Genomic DNA, 19,730 nt, shown 5'->3' on the forward strand with positions numbered 1-19,730 from the left:
TTACATATTAACATACTCTCCATTTCATAGCCTTAACTTGATGTTTTACTTGTAGTGCTGAGCTATAATGATGAGTCCTTCACCCAGCTACAACTAATAGGGAAAGAAAGCTTAATCCTGATGTTGAAATTTATACAATAGCAACATCGTCTCTGCACATCCACACATCAGATCTGCCTCTGAAATTCTACTGCATTATTTACTACTTGTGGTTTGACCTCAATACCATCATAATAATAGGACCAAGTTTTTTAATTAAGGCAAAATTCATATTTTTGCCTTAATGAGTGAGATCTTATAGCACAGAAGTCACATTCTATTTTCAGGTTACTATTTCATGATGAAGTTTTAATGATTTATTAAAATGTAAATACGTACTTCGGTTTGAAATCTGGTCTAAATCCTTCAGGTAATTGCAGCTGATCCATTTTTTCTGAATTAGCAGAATTGTCTGTAGGAACAAGTAGTAATAAAATACTGATTATTCATCTGTACACAATTTTTACATTATAAAAAGGTGCAGGAGCATATCACCAGAAACCAAAATTCCAAGCTACTCTTGCCACTTTTGCCACCATCTCTCAAGTCCGCTGTGGTAAGACCATAATATTTGGTCTTTTTCATGAACTGGGGTTGTTTAATCTGGAGAAAAGGAGGCTGAGGGGAGACCTCATTGCTCTCTACAGCTACCTGAAAAAGAAGGTTGCAATGAGGCGCGTGTGTCAGTCTGTTCTCCCAAGTAACAAGTGACAGGATGAGAGGAAATGTTTTCCAAGTTGTGCCGGGGGGGATTAGATTGGATATTAGGAAAAATTTCTTTAGATTTCTTCTTTGAAAGGGTTGTCAAGCATTGGAACAGGCTGCCCAGGAAAGTGGTGAGTCACCATCCCTGAAGGTATTTAAAAGATGTGTTGACGTAACACTTAGGGACACGGTTTAGTGGTGGACCGAGTAGTGTTAGGTTAACAGTTGGACTCAATCTTATGAGTCTTTTCCAACCTAAGTGATTCTATGACTTTCAAATACAAATATACACATTTCCTCAGACTTACTTGCACCATCTTCATCTCGAAGTAAATACAGCGCTTTTATTTGCTGGGATATTGTTTTGATCCACTGAGCTAGGTTTGGTTGGCCTGAAAAGTCTAACCTGTCCAAAAATATATATAAACAGAATACACACATTAGTTGAGAACAAACTATATATAGATTTTGTATTTCATAGGCAGTCCAGGTTCTTCTGTGTCTCAACAGGCTCTCTCTCTGTTGCCCATATATTTCTTTATCTTCACTTCTTTTCCTGCAGGCCCTACACTTCACTGTCCTTTCACACTCTAAATTCCATGCTATACAATAACCAAGGAAAGTCCATAAACCAAAATAAGGACACAGCCAACCCATTTGAAGTTATCAAAACAGAAGATATAAACATTTTGAAAGGGGGCTTGGGGATGTGGCTTGTTTGGGATTTTGTTTTTTACATTTATTGAGGACACTTATACAGCAAACAGACCTGTTAAACAAAACTCTTGGTGGAGGAAGCAGAGGAATAACGGTGTTGCTTAAGCATTCACAAAGCGGGCAAAGGAATTCACCATTTTCTACATCATAACTTGTGTGCACTCGTAATCTTTGTTGTCTTCGTTGCTCTTTCGCTTGGACAGCATCAAAATACCTTTAGAAAAGAGCAAGATATTAGTGGCAAATTATTAAAACATTACTGTAACATACAAATTAATGAATTCTCATGAAGACACTGTTTTGCCTTTTCCCAAATATACATAAAAGAATTATCTGAAGCAAAAAGCTCTACCCTCTGACTGATAAAGCATTACTAACTGCAGACTATCCCCAGCTTTTGGCAGCCAAAATTCCCCAGAGTGTTGAAGACCATTGGGCTGTTAAAATCACATTTAAGTTCTGTACTTTAGCAATTTCTATTTAGAAGAAAAAAAAGAAGGCAAGGGGGGGAGGTAGAGAGAACGTTGAAGGATTAAAAGAAATAAAATTCTTAAGTTTCACATGAAATTAAGGGAGGTGCCATGAGCATTATCCATGTGCATATTCCATTAGAATAAAAATAACTGAAAAAGGTTATAAAAAAACTATGAAAAAGGATAAAATTGTGTTTAAGTTGAAGATGATCTTGAACTGGGTCACAGATGTTTCTACTTCAAATTAAAACATGATGGAAGAGTGCAAGGGATGCACTGTCATTTAAAACTTCAGTAAAGAGCGTAAGAAGCAACAGGAACATGTTTACTACTGAACTGCAAAATGCCCCCAAAATCTGAGCTTCAGTGTTCAGATAGATGTGCACCACAGGGGATTACGCATAGGGATAAAAACCAAGGGGAATGAAAGCTGCCATGTGTGGCTTTGGATTCTTCTTTACCAAAATGACAGATAGTAAATGAAAATTACTTTGAACATGTTTACAGTATTTATTATTATTATTTCTACTTCCCCTACCCTCCAACAGAAAGCGGTTTTAATTGCTTCATGACTTTTTTTTTTTAATTTACTACATGGTAGTAATTTTTCCATTAAAATTAGAACCATTAGGCAAACCGATGGCATGACATGCTATTTGGATGAAAAACTTAAATGTAGTTTTACCTTTGCCAACAATGAGCGTGCATAATATGTCCACAGCTACCCGTGTGCGTTCCACATGACAGGTCTGGGTGCATGAATAATGGGTCATACTTTTCTGTATTTAAAATAAAACAAAGCAACCTCAAAATGAACATTAAGGAAAAGACGTTAACTGCAGATAAACATTACCACACTTGTGTTGTTATTAAACTTTATCACAACTCATTTGATGAAGCATAAAACATATTACTAATCCACAACAACTTAAACTGTTTAGATCATTTACAAGTATCATCTCATTTTGTTTTGAGCCTATGTGCTGTACTTAAGACTTCAAACCAAGCTTTCGGAGGTGCTGGGCCCTAGTAAAAGTCCCCAAGATCTACCTGCAGTTTTGGTGGTTCAGTACCATTAAACAATGAATCTAAGAACAGTAATCTTCAGAGTGAGAGTGTAAAATGATTCAGTGCAGAAATTTGCTATGTGTTTATGTATACAGAATCCAGAGAAACTTTTGTAACAACGCCATTGATCACTGTGATCTGTTTCACAAAACTACCTAAATCCAAGCTTTTTTTATTACTGCTAAGAGGCATTTCAGATTGTATAACTGAGAGGAAGGAAATGTGTATCCTGTGCTTTTACAGCACTACATCGACACCTCCTCTCTCTCTAATGTTACAGGAGTAGCTTAAGAACAAACACTTCTGATTTTAAAGGGCTTTTTAATAGTTAAAAATAATTTGTCATAAATGGTTGGCAGAACATTTAGATAATGCTTTGCAACGATTTTACATTATTTAGAACACACATTTCTACCTCACAAAAAACATGGGAGTTTTGCCACTGATTATAATGAAGTCATTCACAATTACACAGTTAACATAAGAAGGTAACTTTATGGTCTCAAAAGAAAGCAAGCGGTTGTCAGATTGACTTCGACATTCATTAATATTAAAGACAACTATGAAAACTACTTACCAGGGTCTGGAATAATTTTGTTTCTATTTTTAGACAACACAGTTGATCGCTGAATAAATGCTGCCAAGACCATAGCCCTGCTGTCCACTTTAACTTCTTGTTCCTCCTGACACAATATACACATAACAACCTGTCTGTGTTCAGCTACTCTAGTTTGCTCAGGTCCCAAGGCTGTGAGTTTTGCATCTGAAATTACAGGGCTAGAATATATAAAGAACACTAGTGAGCAAATTATTTGAAAAACATTACAAATCAGATCATCATTTAAACATGATTAATGAGCTTTTAAGCTTTATGATAAATGCTCTCTGATAAAAATAGTTTTGGCATTTATACAACAATTCCTATCTCCCCAGAAACAGAATGTACTTTCCAGAAAAAATTCATACTCCCCCAAATAGTGGCCTCCCAACATTACCCACTCCAGTTTAACATAGAAACTGTATCTGCAACCCTCCATCATCACCATCCCTTAAGTGCCTGACATAAATTCTGAAAACACTCTCCACTTCTCCACAAAATCATTAGCGTGCTTCAAATCGTATTTCCAGCTACAAGCAGATTTTCTTCCAGACCCTCCACAGACACCTAATCAGCTATTTCCAAATTACTACGTTTAATAGCATATTCTCTTCAGTATTATTAAAAATTTATTAGATGATTTTATAGTAAAAAAAAATTTATTTGCCTGTTTACGTTGAGCACTATGAGGATGGGACGAGGGAGGAATCAATACTTACCCCACCATCTTGACAGAAAGAGGGAGGAAAGAATTCCATTTACTGCTGCTTTTTCGGTCTCAAAAAACCTTATGACTAGTTTTCCACAAAGATTAAAAAAAAGTGCTTTTTAAAGCACTAACAATAGGACAATCTGAAGTAAAAGTAATAGGAAAAAAATGTAAATGAGATCCCTTTACCTAGTTTCATGTACTCCGGAGGTTGAAGTATCTAGCTCCTCCAAAGTTTGCTGAAAGAGTTCTTTGTTTTCATTAATGAAGTGCCGTTGCATCTCAGACATCTGGGCCATGATCTTTTCCCTGCGCAGTCTGGCAATCTCAGCTTTTCGCTTCCTTTCAGCTTTGTCTTTATCACGTGTACTCTGAAATTGTATTGTTCACTCAGTCATTTTTAAAATCTTGTTGCAACAATTTGTTTTAGCTACTGCTATGTGTAACTTGTAGTAACTTTCAAACAATAAAAATCTCATAAAGAGATAAAAAGAAAAGTCTCCCAAAATGTTATTTTGTGCTCTCTTTTCTTCAGCACGTGTTCAATGCCAGGTAGAACTTCAGAAGAGTACCCCTCCCACTCAACCTTTAACTGTACTTTGTATTTCTCTTCCCTTTGAGCATTCATAAGATAAAAAAGAAAGTGCATGACAGGTCTCTAGTGCTCCTCTTCCTCCATACTAGCTGTATTCCTAAGTGTACTACAGTGCTCCAAGGTCTTTGTGTAGTATCTAGAATGTCACATCAAGATACATGAATCAGCAGAGCTTATCTGGAATGACCTGCATGGTAAAATGCATAGATACCATTTCTTTTAACAACTTTCCAGGAATCTGAAATTATGGGAAGAGCAGAATCATTGAATGCCACGATCAGTACTGCAAACAGTTCTAGGCAGTAAACTTGCCGAAGATTTGGAGACTACATTGTATAAAGCAAAGGAAAATAGGCCAGGGAATCTCCCAATAGGTCTTTCAAACAAATGGGTTTGATCTATAAACTGTGAAACAGAATTTTAGAAATCACTGATGTTTCCCATCTTTGATTTAAAGCTGCAATTAGAAATATAGCCCTTTGCTAGTCACAATCCAGACCCATTCCAGATCACTGTTACAGCTTGCTTTTACCTCCTCCATAATATTTCCTTCTGTCTCAGCCACAGGACTTGTAGAAGAACTTTCTCTTAGTTTCTTAATAGTATTAAAAGTCTGTAAGAAAAGAAAACCAGAACATCAACACTTAATTTGTTCGTGACGTGAATGTAACTGTATATACTATAATGCTGCAAATAATGAGCACTGTTGAATTCCAGAAAAGGAAAAAAGTAGGTAAAACAAATCAACGTGAGAAATAATCACAATATAATTACAAAAGTTTCAAAAGTTATATAAAATAGATTTACCTTCAATATCCATCTGATCATGTCCTTGTGCACTTCCAGATGAGGTGCGTTTTGCAATGTTTCTAGCATAGCTAGTATACTAGGGGAATTACTGGGTGCCTCTCCTGGTTCTGATAAAAAAAAAAAAATAAGGAAAACTGATTATACTGACAAACTAATCATTCACTAACATTAAAAACAACAAAAAAGCAAAACCCAACACTTGCATTTGTTCAGCAGCTGAAGAATTCCTTCAACAAATAGGCACAAAATGCAATTTTCATTGCAAACATTTTCACAAACAGCCTCTAAATCCCCAAAAGTTAGACAAAATAGTCTTAAAATGTCACTGACTATATTTTCTTAATGCACTGTATGTGCTGCCTGGATGTTTTCATCTTGGGACCTGCCATGTAGAACTTCCACTATTTTATTTTCCACCTATTTTAAATGGAAGAGTCTTAGCAACTTCCATGTCTTAGCAAAACTAGAGACACCAGTCAGAAAATACAAAGAAGAGTCAAGATTAAAAGACCATTTAAGAAGGGAACTAGTTTTTGCAATTGTAGTATCTGATCATGTACAGCAATCTTTGTAAAGACGCTCCTTAAAGATATTAAGAATCAGATTTACTGGGAATTATTCAACTTTTGTATTTCTCCTCTAGAAAAGGCCTTTTAGTATTGCTACTATCATAGAATCTACACATATGTAAAGCACCTACGTATAGTCAACTTGGTAAAATTCTGATGGATAAACAAATAGACTCTTCTGGTAAATACTGTTTCGGAAGAATAAAATATGAGATACTGACATTTTCATTTATTTAAAGTTTGCTATACGTTTGAAAAGAAAGGCATACTTGATATTTTCTGAGTGAAGGTAAATGTTACAACATTCTCCTCACTGAGATTCTCCAGATGCTGTTTTTCTTCCTGTAGTGCCATTCCAATCAAATGCAAAACCTAGGTGAAAATTATAAATTTTAGTTCTTTTCTTAAATAATTCATATAATCTCTTTATATAGTTTGGGTAATTCATTAAGAGACAAGTCAGTCCTACAATAAAATTATATAATAAGAGTATATTTGAAGTCACTTCAAAGTTATTTTTATATATATAATCCCAAAGCTACATTACACAGGAGTAACAGCATTTGTTTACAAATTCTTGAAACTCCACCAGATAAAAAAAAAAACACAACACATTATACTACTTGTATCTTTCTGTTTGCTGTCCTGTCTAGTGAGTGAGAAGTCTGTGCTTCTTAGCTTTCTCCCTAGCAATTGGGTGCATATTATCACAAGTCTCTGGAGATAATCATGATGCATACTTTAAATCCTATTTACATACATTTTGTCTAATTGACAAAAAGTTAAAATTATTTAACTGAATTTATTCTAACACTCCAGAAATGCATTTAAAGAATAATGTTAGGAAGAATCATTTAAAGGAATTATTTAAAGAATAATGTTAGAATAATGACCTAATGTTTCAGGTGAGTAAAAAGCTGTGATCTTCATGAACTTAACTGAAATCATCCTATTTGGCACTAAAATAGTCTGAATAGCATTTTAAAGCTGAAATATTTAAGTCTTGGTGGTGAACTCTGCCATGTTGAATCACCCACTTTTGCCACCCCATACAAGATGCTTTAGACAAAATGCATTACTGAATGCCTGGAATCAACACTGAAACCCATGTAAGGAAAGGATAATCACTGGAAAACCTGTAGCAGAACTGGAATGCAACGGTCTAAGTATCTACAGAAAAAGTGGTAAAACCTGATTTGAGTCTTGAAGTTTTTTTAAATAAGTAATTTTTTTTTTAATAAGTAACAGTCAATTTTTCCTCAATCACATCTATCTAACAAGGTCTCATCAGATATGGGCCACCTCTTCCGGATGTCTCATATCAACCTTTGCAAGGTGCTTCCAACCCGAGGGTGGTTGACTTGGGGAAGATGCAGTCCAACTGCACGGCACCCGTGAATACAAAGCGCCAGGAGTTTCTAAGCAAGTGATAGGTCCCTAATGAATCCCACATTTTGGAGAACAACATGGAGGCACTCAAATGGCTGAGCACGTTTTAGCTCAGTTTCAAAAAAACAAAAATAAAATCTTATTCTATTCAAACAGTTATTCCAAAGCCTAGCATTCTCACATTACCTAAATGTAACTACATTCTTCAATTTGTGATTTATAATAATGATATATTGTCCCATTTTCAATTTTTTTTTTGTTATACAGAATTGCTTATACCAAGTAAACAACCCAAATCTATAAACCCATTTTAAAATGCTAAAATACATATTCCTTCCTTTAGCATAAGCATAATTTTAAATAAGGAAACATACCCTTTGCAGCATGGACTCTGACCAGGCATAGCCATTGTGTTCTACAGCCCACTGCAGTATAGTTCCCATAATGCACAGCATGACATCAGATTGCAGAATATTAACCAGACTTGCAAAAAGTGGGCAGAAAGGAGGAAGAGCTGGCGGTGGAAGTGCTGAAAAGGAAATTTGTGTGTTTGACATTCCAGCATCAATAAAATTTGCAACACCTGTTTAAAACGTCTAATTTTCAAACAGCTTAACCCAAGTCAGTATATAGTTGCTTGATAAACAGTATTACAGATAACAGGCTGTAACATTCCACATGGCTTTCACGTAACACGAAAGCCAAAGGAATAAGCTGTTCAGAAAGCTGGTTCCATGATGGATCAGATTCCGGTCTATAACCAGGGAGACATAAGGGAAATTGCTACATTTTCAACCAATTTCTGGCTGGGCCAAGAACAGGCTGTTAGTCTAAGTGTCAACACACAGTTTGATAGGTGCTTCCCTCTTCTCTCATCTTCTCTCAAAGAGAAATACCTGTATCTTCTCTGTTCTGTCTTTTCAGCTTTCTTTGTGCTTCCTCTGCCTGAAATAGAAAAATGATGCCATTATTACTCAAAACCTGTACAAATATAAAACTAATAAAAGAGCATTCATGCTTTATTACATTGTTACTGTTTTTTTCCCCTTTTTCCCAGCCTTAAATAAAAGAAGAAATCTTCCACATCTTTTCAGTTTGTCTTACATTCTACTTGTAAAGTAGGGCACGCATCTTTAAAATTAATCTTTCATCTTGAGCCAGCCTGGATTCTTTTTCTAGCATGAAATTGTAAGACAAGCCTGAGCTAAAATGATGATTTCCATAAAGGTAAGTGAAAATACAGATTGTTTAAATACTTTCATTAAAATAAGATTTAAGAGAACCCACAGACAAGCTCCTGAAGTCCCACTGATTTCAACAGCTTTGTATAGGGTACAGGATCCGGTGGCAGAAAAATCACTGCAAAATCTTGGGTGAATTTTTTAACATTTTAAAGGAAGTTAACTTTTAAAAATTAACTTTTAACCAGTTGATAATACTTCTTCACAGAATTAAGCTTTGGAGAAAAGCAAACCAGAAAAGACACAAAATAAAAACCAGAAAGTTAAATTACTAGATACCTTTGATTGCTCTGCCCTTGAAAAGTGATAGAAATATAAATTGAAGTTTCTGGCACACTCTGGTTTTAATTCATACAGTCCTCTGCCTGTTAATCCAGGTTTCCTATAAGAAAAAAGAAAACAAAACAAAAAAATCCTTTATGTTCCTTGGCTATTACCATCTGAGCATAAATGGTTAACTAGAACAGCTAAAAAACCCTGCTCAATAGGCGTTCTAGAAATCAAATAAGTAACAGTATTAAGAATGATGCAGATGAGTAAGGCCATGGGAAAACACCATGACCCAGCCCCCTTTCTTCTATTCTCTCATTTTCACTAATTTAGGTAATCCATTTTTAAAGTTGAAACATTAGAATAAAGGGAAACGTACTTGAAACATGCCACTTCTTCAATCACACTTTCCATTCCTGTCTCTCTGTTCTCCTACATTGAGTGAAAAGGAAAGACAGCGTGTAACTGTAGTTCTTGGATTAAACACATTCTGATGTCATACAACACTAGATAAGTGTGCAGTATGAATGTAGTACAAAGTCATTTTACTGGCACTGAAGAGAACACTCAGGCATGTAACATGAAAATACATTGAGGAATATCACCTCTGCAAACAGTATTTTTTAAAAACCATTCCATTTTAAGGGCTTAATTTTTTACTGTTTTTTCCTGTCATAATAAACTTGGATGTAACAGCAACAGAAAAAAAACCTCTAAGTCAGCTTCCTCAGCGTATCTTAGAAATACCACAGTCAATATTCTGGGTTTTTTTTCCTAGGCCTTTAAAATGAAATAAGTATAGGAAAGCTACAAAGACAAGTCACTGAAAAATGGTAAAAGAACCGTAAAAGGCAGCAGAAGAAATCAGCTCAAATATGTAACACTACTTCATACACAAATTATCTTTTAATATTCCCATCCCTTTCCTGTAATACATATTCACAGCAGTTAACAGGCCAGGGAAAAAGTATTTAAGACTGACAGTACAATTTAGAACTCTAGCTTAAATCCTAGTTTGCTCTGTCACCCAACCTTAAATAATTTCTAACAAAAAAAAAAAAATCATAACTCTATCCTACAATTTGACTTTCGAAATTGTTTAAGTTTAAAATACTTAGAACAATGAAAAATATTTCAGAGCTTATCATTAAAAGTACTATCAGTATAGTAAAAGTTTGACTTCTGAATTTTGACTGCCTTTGGAAACCATGTTACAAGATTACTTCAAAAATATTCTGAAGAAGAAAAAAAAAAAAGCAGGCTTTGCTATCCTACACCACCACTCATACCAGAATTCAGGTAAATGCTTCTGTCCATGCAAATGAAGCATTTATGTTAGACAAGTCATTATATTGTGTCCGATCCCATGTCTTTTCAGTTATTGTTAGGCTTTAAAATACAACAGCTTAGATTTCTGGATAGCTCCAATAACCCACTTCCATACACCTTTTCAGGGTTCACAAGCAGAGACTGCTGCCTAGATGGCTGATAAGAAACAATATTAAAAACAGAAAAGAGCTGAAGAAGCTCTCAGGCTCCCGCCTCTTTCATATGTTATTTCTTCTTCTATAGCTCTTTCCTACCTTCTCCATGACACCCATTAATCTATGCTGATGCTAACCTTACTCTTATAAGAATCATGGTGCTCCCATCCCACCCGTTCCACATTGAGTGGAATAAATTTGCGTAAGAAAAATTTTCAGCAATCAGCCTTATACAGTTGAAGTTGCTTTTCCCCTCCCACCCCCAAGTTACTTACATCTTCAGGCAACGCCTTTACCAATTCACTGTGAGCCATTGGCCTGATGCTCAGCTGATGGATGATCTCTCGTTTGATTTCATCTGTTGCATTTACCTGTCCTATTCCAGGACTGAATCTTTCACCTGTAAAAACAAAATATAAGGGTATTTTTTAGGATTTTAAACATTTATTTCTCTTCTTTTGCAACTTAAAGGAAAAGACTGGAAAACAAGGCTCTTCTGTGAAATCTTGTGTTCACCCACCAGTGTTCAAAACTTCATTACGGTAATCTAAGCTACTTCCAAGGCTTTTTCTCCTAAGAAAGAAGTCAGAACTACAGGAAGTTCAAAATAGAACTGGACTTGAGATGACAATGAAGATCACTCATTCCAGACCAGTAAAGAGACTAAATTTTAAAAATTAATTCAATGTATTCTGAACTTACCAATGATCATTATAATGAGGTATAGCATCTCTTCTATAAGAGTGTTATTTTGTTGAACAACATCCTGAATTAAAATAAACAAAAAAAAAAAAGAAAGAATTTATATTTTTCAATTAAGGGTAAAAGAAATATTCCATATGCTGAAAACATTTTTTCAGTGCTTCAAAATATTACCTGTTTTCACCCTTAGCCCTCCCAAATTAAGCCATGCTAAAATGTAATCATATCTGCCTTTAACTTCTTAAATAATACAAAAATTATGCATCAGCTTCTGACATTTACCAGTTTGACAGGTAAAAACATATATACATATTTCAAACTGGTCAAACAAAATTAAAATAGGATAGGGCTTTGCTTTTTTATCAAGAAATTGCACAGTCTCAGTACAACAGCATCTGATACACTTTCGAAAACAAAACTGCAGATTTTCTATTGCAGTAGTACATAAAATACCTTGTTAGTATTTTCTGTGCTGAATCTTTTGCCATAGTCTGGAGTACTAAATATCTGATAAAGTTCAAAGCGACTCAGCATTATCATCAAGAAGTGATTTGGATCCATCATAGACACACCTGTCTATTAAAATAAAAAAAAAAAGATCATAAATGGAAAACAGATTGGGTGTTACTATAGCATGTTTGTCTATTTATATACAATGTTCACAATATATTCTTTATGAAATTCATTCCTCTTTCTATCGTGGGCGTGAAGATTTAATTACTTAAGTTTAGTCTCTTGGGAATCCAATAACACAAGTGGCAGCATGTTTGACAAGCAGGATCCTATGCTTTATCAATAATTTCTGATGTCCTTTTAAGTGTAAAATATTCAGGGTTATTCCTTCTATCTCAAATAGTCTAAATACAATTCAATGAAAGACTCTTTATTGGTTGGTTTTGTCTCTACAATCCTGTTCCTGCTGGCTCAACTTTTAGAAGGCATAATATCATTTAGTATATAGCACGAAGATTTTAAGCACAAATTCCAATCCTCAAAACAAAGGCTGAAAACCTTAGCAAAACTTCCCCGACCTTCCTGGAAAGAATACTAACGTTTCAATGTAGCCGCAAACATTTACTTCCATTTCTGAAAACTACTAACCAACGTTTTTTCTGTTCATTAAACAATGCATCTAAGTTAACCAATTATAAATATTTGTTGTTAGTTTACTATTGCTAATGGGACCATCTTTAAGACAGCATAATTTCCAACAAAACTGAAGGATAGCTACCCAAATGGCCAACTGCAGATGATCAAAATTAGGGGCAGATCAAGCCTCAGGGAAATATGTCTGAAAGCCAGAGTAACTCAGGATGTATGCATCATACTGGGTACTGCTACTCTAGCTAAGATTTGAGGGATTTCCTGAGAAAAGATTTTGCTGTCTAGGTGAACTACACACCCCAAGCTGCAAATTTTAGCTTTCGTCACACTCAATGTTGAAAATGCATCAGACCTCTCTGTATCAGACCTAAGTAGACTGCCACATCTGTAAAATTTCTTCTGAAGGAAAAAAAAAACCACAAACTATTATATGGGGTTCCACTTTCTATCCAGCATTTTAGATATCAGCTTCTAAGTGAGGGAGAAAAAGACAACACATACATTGAGTACATTACTAAGACCTGCAGACTTACACAACTGCCAGTACAGCATGACCCATTAGTTAAACTATTACATTCTTGAAGATGCAGCATAACATATGCGTTAAGACAGAAAATTCTGCACTTTCCACAGTATATTTTAAAAACAAGGATTACAACAACAGTATTTCCTTTACAAATTATCCCATAAAAGACACAGATACAATAAAAAAAAAATAAAAAAAATAGAAGTCCTTCCACCAAAATTGACTTTTTTCCTTGTCGTTTACAGGTTCTGATGGAGCTAAAAGCAAACGCACATGTACTCTGAAAATGCTTGATAAAAACGTGAACTGGTATATGTGGTTACCTGAAGCATTACTATGTCCTTGTCAAACATCTCCCTCCTGCACTTCACATTATGATAGTAATAAATCTGAAACAAAAAAATCAAACCACAATAATTAACAAACATTATATTTAACTGAAACTTACTTCATTCTAGAAAAATAAACTTTGTTATACAGTATTAGTAAAGAAAAAATGAATCTGTGATTTGAAAAAAATTATACAAATAGATTTGTATGCAAAAAGCATTTTTATGTAGCACAAAACAGCATAGTTGCTGGCTGGGTTGCATTGATCCAAGGTCTAGATTGCATAAACATAGAAGGAAAGATCTTAATGATCTCTTTGGGCTACACTTTAATATATCTACTTGTTTAGCAATTAACTGTTTGAAATTCACAGGAGAGAAAGCCCTTGCAGTTCTTTCTTTGCTCCATGAATTGCTCTTAATTATTTGAGATATAAGTCTTTCAGGAATTGCCAGTTTCAGCAAAATGTTAATATTGTGATAGAACCATACTTAACCCAAACCATCCTGGGAGGGAACTCAACAGTACCACACCAAGCAGTAGAAGCACCACAATCACTGCATGGCACCGAAATGTGGGAAAGGTTAACTCTACCACAATTAAGGGAAAAACCAAGAGGGCTCTCAAGTTTCTACCTGGGACTGGAAACAATTTTCAGCTAAACCTTCCTCTAGAGACACGCTATTTCTACCAGAATTACACGGAAAAGATCTAGGCATGCCTTCCCTCTCTTCCCCGCACTAAGATGCCCATTCCTATCTTCTGGGAAAATATCCAAAAAAGAGCTGACTGAACATGAGCTTTCCATAGCCAAAGGAAAGAGAAAGGACTGCCAGACTGGGAGAGCCATATTACCTAAACTAAATCAGGCTCTTAACTTCAAGATGCTGACAACCAGGGGATATTAACAGAGACTTATTCCTCCATCAAAACATAGGCTGAAATTTCAGATTTGATGTGTATCTACAGTCATATGGGCACTGCTATAATTGTACATAACTAAAGTTCCCTTTGCTTTAATAATGACAATAAAGGATATCACCTTATAAAGATCCTTCAGGTTAAGAGAAAAGAAGTGTCAGAATATAATACATTTGAACAGCTTAATTCAGCCTCCTAGTGCACATGCATTGCAATTTTCTAGTGAAGATGGGGGCTCGTTGGAGGGAAAGAAGTTTCTTGCAAATAAATCAAGTTAACACCTCACAAAACTAAATTCTATTTCTGTTATAATCTATGTCTTGCTGAGAAAATCACTTTACACGATCACCCTGGTGGGTGGCACTGACACAACAGTACCCATTTTATAGCTGTTATGCTTGAAACACCTAAGACCTAATTTGAACAAACACAGAGAATGTAAGTTTAGAGATGGATGCAGCTGGTCTCCAGAAGCATGAAAGAAGTATGAGAGATGAAACCCAAGAGACGATCAGTTCTACACTGTTTCTAATGCTTCTGTGTGGTCTTTGGGCTTCAATTAATTTATAAACATAAATAATAATAATAATCTTAATGGTGCACATTTTTATATTTGAGACACTTTTATGTGAAGGTGACGAATGCATTACCAAAGATGCACAGATCTAATTTTGCACTTCATGCTGCTGTTGGACAATATACAGTAAAAATGCTAGAAGTCACTAACAGCATTATACGAAAACTTCCTTACGGCCAGAGCACTAAGTTCACTGAGCACTGTAGCAGTCCTGAAACAAAAAAGCAAATTCTGCCTAAGAAATCAAAGACCAGTTTAAAAGCACAAATATTCCAATGATGTGAGTGCTGACATAAATGTCTACCTCGCATTGCCTTCCATAAGATTTATGCAAGTGAAATTTGAAATCAGTACAGAAAGGAGATGTTTTGAGGTCCGAAATTATCTTGGCGGAGTTATCAGAGAACAGTGATTCTAACAGCTACTGTGTACTTACCTGATTAACAAGAGAGAACCCATTTCTTCTCCACATCCCTGCATGCACTTGGGCACATAGGACTAGGCATCGTAGAGGATGTTCTATTAACATAGGCGGGCTAAGTTCACTCTGCATTAAAAAAATGCAATATTTTGATATATACATAGAAAATAAAAGACAATGGGACTGAAACAAAGGAGGATATTTGTGTTCATTAAAATATTTTGGCAATACAAGAGAGAAGCAAATCCAACACATGCATTACAAAAGTTTGATGAGCCTATTCACAATCTATGCAATCATTGTTGATCAACCTTGCATTCTGTCTTTGCTCCACAGAAGTACTCCACAAGGGCTTTATTCTTAAAGACAGTAGTTTCATATTTTAAAACATCAACACTATCAATTTAATAACATTGTAACTTGCTTTCTTTCATTCAAAGGTCAAATACTCCTCTTTCAAAACACACTGAGATTTCTTCTCCCAGTTATGTTTTCTCATCTTTTAATTTATCTTATTCTTTTTAACTTCCCCTTAAAGAAACACCATATCAGTAAGAACGTGCAAGATGCAAGAAACAGCTGGGGAAAAAAAATTAGAACCTAGGCCAAGAAGGACTCAGGTCCTGCCAGGAGCTCCTTAGAACAGCTTCTACTACAAAAAGAAGGTAACGCGTAAAGAAGAAAATACAAATTTTTACACCGCAGTCTTAAGTTATTTAAGAGAGTAACACTGATTGTTTATGCTCCAGTCATAAATATCTAGGTATTAATCTTTTAAGAGATAATTTTATCTACTAAAGGTAGTCTCTCTGAATAAAATTCATAGCAAAAAGATCCTTTGTTTTATTTAGTGATATCCTACACTTACATGACCAATTTAACATTCTGCACAAATTAGATTTAATGAATATGTTACATTTAATTACATACCAGGGGTAGCAGCTCTGGAAATTTATACGCCACTTCAGTTTTACTCAACAAAACATGCAAGCCTATATAAATACATAAAATACATACATAATATTACACACAATATTTTATATAATTCGAATAGGACAAAAAAAGGTCATTTAATTTACTATCAGACCATTTTCTGGACAGAACTAAGAGTACGTCTGCAGATTTATCATCCTGGAGCTACACAACTATTTTCTGAAGGAAAAAAACCCATACATTTTGGGAGAATTAAAGTTTTCCAATTGTATCTGTATAAACTTAGCAGTACAAGTGAGATTTTCGCCTTTCTTTTGACTCTGTCATGTCCCATCAGCAACAGCCAATAGTTCTTGGTCTAATAGGACAAATTCTCAACAACAGATGCTTCATCCTTTTTATCACTCCTCAGAGATCTATAAAATACCTCAGGAACTATAACAAGGGCCCTACAAAATACATAAGGGCTTTCTGGTTTGCTTTGTTTTAAAGCTACATGGGTTTTGCTTAAAGACTCAAACATTCAAAGTTATTTGACTCTGAGCTGCATAGTCAGCTCACCTGCAGAGTCAGTCATTCACTTGATTACCTGTGAATTTCTGATTCTGTAAACTAAAATTCATCAACCTTTTTTCAACACAACTGTTGCCAAGACAGGCTCAATACAAAGAGAAAGACAGCTTAATTTTCTGGTGACATATCTGTTTGATAAATCTGTTCTCTAACAGAATGTTGATTAGTCTATTCAATCTGACAGCTGAACATATTTCAAAACAGTCAACTACAGTCCAGATTTTGTTGAATTTCTTCTGCATCACTCAAGTGCCAAAAGCAGCAGTAACTGCCTACAACACATCCCGCTGATAAATCCAGAGGCATGAGACAATCTCCCCCAGGCCTGAAACCATAACAACTTCTCCAATGCTTGGGAACATTTAGCTGAGCCTATCAACAGTTAGAAAGTGGCCAAGCTTTAAACAACTGTTATGTGGTTCCTTATGTACGCACAAATACAAATCACATGTATACAACATTTTTCATTTCCTAAAATATTTTTAAACCAGGTCATACCTGCAAGTAAACGAGAAACTGGGAGATGAATGCTAACTTTTTCCTGAGAAACACAGTATCTGATGGTCTCAACTGAATGTCCACACATGCTGAGAACAATAGGCTGTTCTCCATCAGTAAAACCACTATGACACTGCATCAACACCATCAGGCATTTCTTGTAAGCTTCAATTAACACTTTTTCCTAAAAGAAAGATCGCAGTTTTTACAGAGATTATGGAAAAAAACAGAGCTCTGCAAAATAATACAGCCAACATAAAAAAGTCTGACAGGTTTGGGGGTTTTAACTTTATTAACAGTCCTGCAAAATTAAGGTAAGGAATCCAACAAAAGGAGCTGAATTAAAGGGGGCACAGATTGCCAAACTCATACTGGTATGTCTGATTAGAAAAAACACCCACTAGTCTTCGGTTCATTTTTTTTGTAACTAATATTAAGGGAACTTTCTGAGCAATGATCATGCTAGGCTAGTAAACCCTGCACATTAACTAACAGTGACAGATTAAAGCCAGCTTTACCATGCTGAAGTTCTGTACTCCTAAAACTTGAAACACTTACGGAATAGAAACCTGACTTATAATCAGGGAGCATTTAGTAGACCCAGGGCCTATTCCTCTATTCCCTCTTCTCTGTAAATTATAACCTGATAAGTGTTGTGATGATCACAATGCTCAGATGTGTGATGGAACTCTCTCTACAATAGTTTTTAAATGGTTTAACTACATTCTTATGAATTGGACAGTTCAAGCCATAAAAGAGGTGTTTAAATACAGAAAAGATTTGCACTTGCTTACAGTGCAGTAATGTGTTTAGCTCAATTGTTGTACATAATAATATTTAGGTTTTTTCTCCCTTCACATATTCACATGGAAAAACAATTCAGAAGGAACTTACATCTAATGCACACCAGTCTTGCATCATTGAAATAACAAGTGTTAATTTCATCTGCAATGTAAATGCTGCTTCCCATTCTGGTTCCATTTCTATGTGTTGTCCTACTTGACGAGTTATTGGATCCATACCCTAGAACAAGAAGAATTATGCATATCAACAATATATCACTGAAATACTTTGACAATATTAGCATAGGTGTGAGACAGTGGTTACCTGTCTCTAAGCTTGGGACCATTTGAAAAGGAATTATACACATCAAAATAATAACAAGAAAATGAAACAGGAATTGTAAGAGGAGAATATTAGGACAGGAAAGGTTTTGGATATGAGCTCTATTTATCATTAACACCTGCATAAATTTCAGTATTATAAGCAGTACAACAACGGTTGCCTATATATTATCTTGCACACACATTTTGGGTTTTTAATGTATTTTCTAGGCATGCATTTCTATTAAATGCAATTAAGTACTAACTAAAGGCTGGGCGCTACAGAACCTCATCAGCTCTTGGCATAAGAAGAAAAAAAAAACCAGCATGATTTGAGGATTACAATATATTCAAGAGACTATCATAAACAGACTAATGGAAGCTAAAGACTGAGAAAGGCATGCTACTGAAATATTGAAAAATGGGAGTGATTCTGACTTAGACCTTACTGATCATATAGTCAATTTTCCCTTGTAAAAGCTGCACTGCTTTGAAAATACTCCTCTTAAGGTAACATAGCACATGAAAAGGCTGGGGGGAAAAAGATCCACAGTGAAGAGGTCTATTTGTATGTCAGGAACTACATATTCCTCAATAAAAGGAGCAACTCTGGACACATAAGTAGTAACTAGAGCTCTCGCTACAAGGGAAAGTTGGTTAAGATGGACTTTCACCCACACAAATATGTCTTGCCTACCTCTACAACTGCAAAATATGCTCAAAATCACATTTTTCTTTTTGAAACTCTCTCCCTTTTCATTGCCCTCTACAACAAAATAATTTTTAAAAAGTTAGGTGAGATATTACGTTTCAGGAAAACATGACGACCCCAAAAGTTATACTGCACTGAAGTTATATAAAGCAGAGTGCATTAAATTTCTTCCATTTTTATATCATGATAGCTAACTTCCTACTTTAATTTTGCAAAATTCTGTAATTAACAGATTTACATACCTGCATACATTTGAGTAATTCTAAGAATGCATCAAAACCCTCTAGGAACTTGTGCCTCAAGTCATCTGACCACTCAGTTGGCTTACTTATCAACACATACCTGGGTACATTAGAAAGATGCAAGTGTTAATTTTATACTTTTTTTTCCCCTCCTCAATTGATCAAATCAGCACATAGTTAATATACTTACTTGAGATCCAAAATAAGGCTCTGAACACGTCTGAATTTGAAAGCCTGCAGAGCAGTGTAACGTTCAAACTGAAACCTGCCTTGGATGTCACGGTGCCTTAAGTGGTCCATGAAAGTTTTGATGATAGTGGTCATGAGATTTTCTTCTGTTATAAGCATTCGAGCCTATGCCAAAGTATATCAAAATTTGCTGTAATTAGCAGGTACAGCTAACGACAGTTTCAGAGTGCAC

The 19,730-nt window shown here is 35.3% G+C and overlaps 1 protein-coding gene across 5 annotated transcripts in view; it reads right to left on the bottom strand.

Annotated features, from left to right (window-relative positions):
* The window catches only part of UBR2 (ubiquitin protein ligase E3 component n-recognin 2), a 56,021-nt gene that overhangs the window by 12,069 nt on the left and 24,222 nt on the right, over window positions 1-19,730 (bottom strand). For 2 of the 5 annotated variants that reach the window (XM_074168846.1, XM_074168847.1), the window contains exons 12-34: window positions 19,500-19,663; window positions 19,310-19,409; window positions 18,147-18,275; window positions 17,253-17,436; window positions 16,179-16,240; window positions 15,264-15,374; window positions 13,323-13,388; window positions 11,823-11,945; window positions 11,370-11,433; window positions 10,943-11,067; window positions 9,563-9,615; window positions 9,193-9,295; window positions 8,569-8,617; window positions 8,047-8,201; window positions 6,553-6,655; window positions 5,712-5,821; window positions 5,437-5,517; window positions 4,499-4,680; window positions 3,580-3,779; window positions 2,620-2,713; window positions 1,514-1,675; window positions 1,053-1,150; window positions 379-451 (exon numbers count right to left, since the gene is read on the bottom strand). In XM_074168846.1, the coding sequence (XP_074024947.1) occupies window positions 379-451; window positions 1,053-1,150; window positions 1,514-1,675; window positions 2,620-2,713; window positions 3,580-3,779; window positions 4,499-4,680; window positions 5,437-5,517; window positions 5,712-5,821; window positions 6,553-6,655; window positions 8,047-8,201; window positions 8,569-8,617; window positions 9,193-9,295; window positions 9,563-9,615; window positions 10,943-11,067; window positions 11,370-11,433; window positions 11,823-11,945; window positions 13,323-13,388; window positions 15,264-15,374; window positions 16,179-16,240; window positions 17,253-17,436; window positions 18,147-18,275; window positions 19,310-19,409; window positions 19,500-19,663 (2,591 nt within the window). Of the gene's footprint in view, window positions 1-378; window positions 478-1,034; window positions 1,151-1,513; window positions 1,676-2,619; window positions 2,714-3,579; window positions 3,780-4,324; window positions 4,328-4,498; window positions 4,681-5,436; window positions 5,518-5,711; window positions 5,822-6,552; window positions 6,656-8,046; window positions 8,202-8,568; window positions 8,618-9,192; window positions 9,296-9,562; window positions 9,616-10,942; window positions 11,068-11,369; window positions 11,434-11,822; window positions 11,946-13,322; window positions 13,389-15,263; window positions 15,375-16,178; window positions 16,241-17,252; window positions 17,437-18,146; window positions 18,276-19,309; window positions 19,410-19,499; window positions 19,664-19,730 lie in introns of all 5 variants that reach the window. The other 3 variants (XM_074168848.1, XM_074168844.1, XM_074168845.1) reach the window with 3 other exon arrangements.

Source organism: Numenius arquata, chromosome 2, assembly GCF_964106895.1.
Source record: "Numenius arquata chromosome 2, bNumArq3.hap1.1, whole genome shotgun sequence".
In the NCBI taxonomy this organism is placed as follows: Eukaryota; Metazoa; Chordata; class Aves; order Charadriiformes; family Scolopacidae; genus Numenius; species Numenius arquata.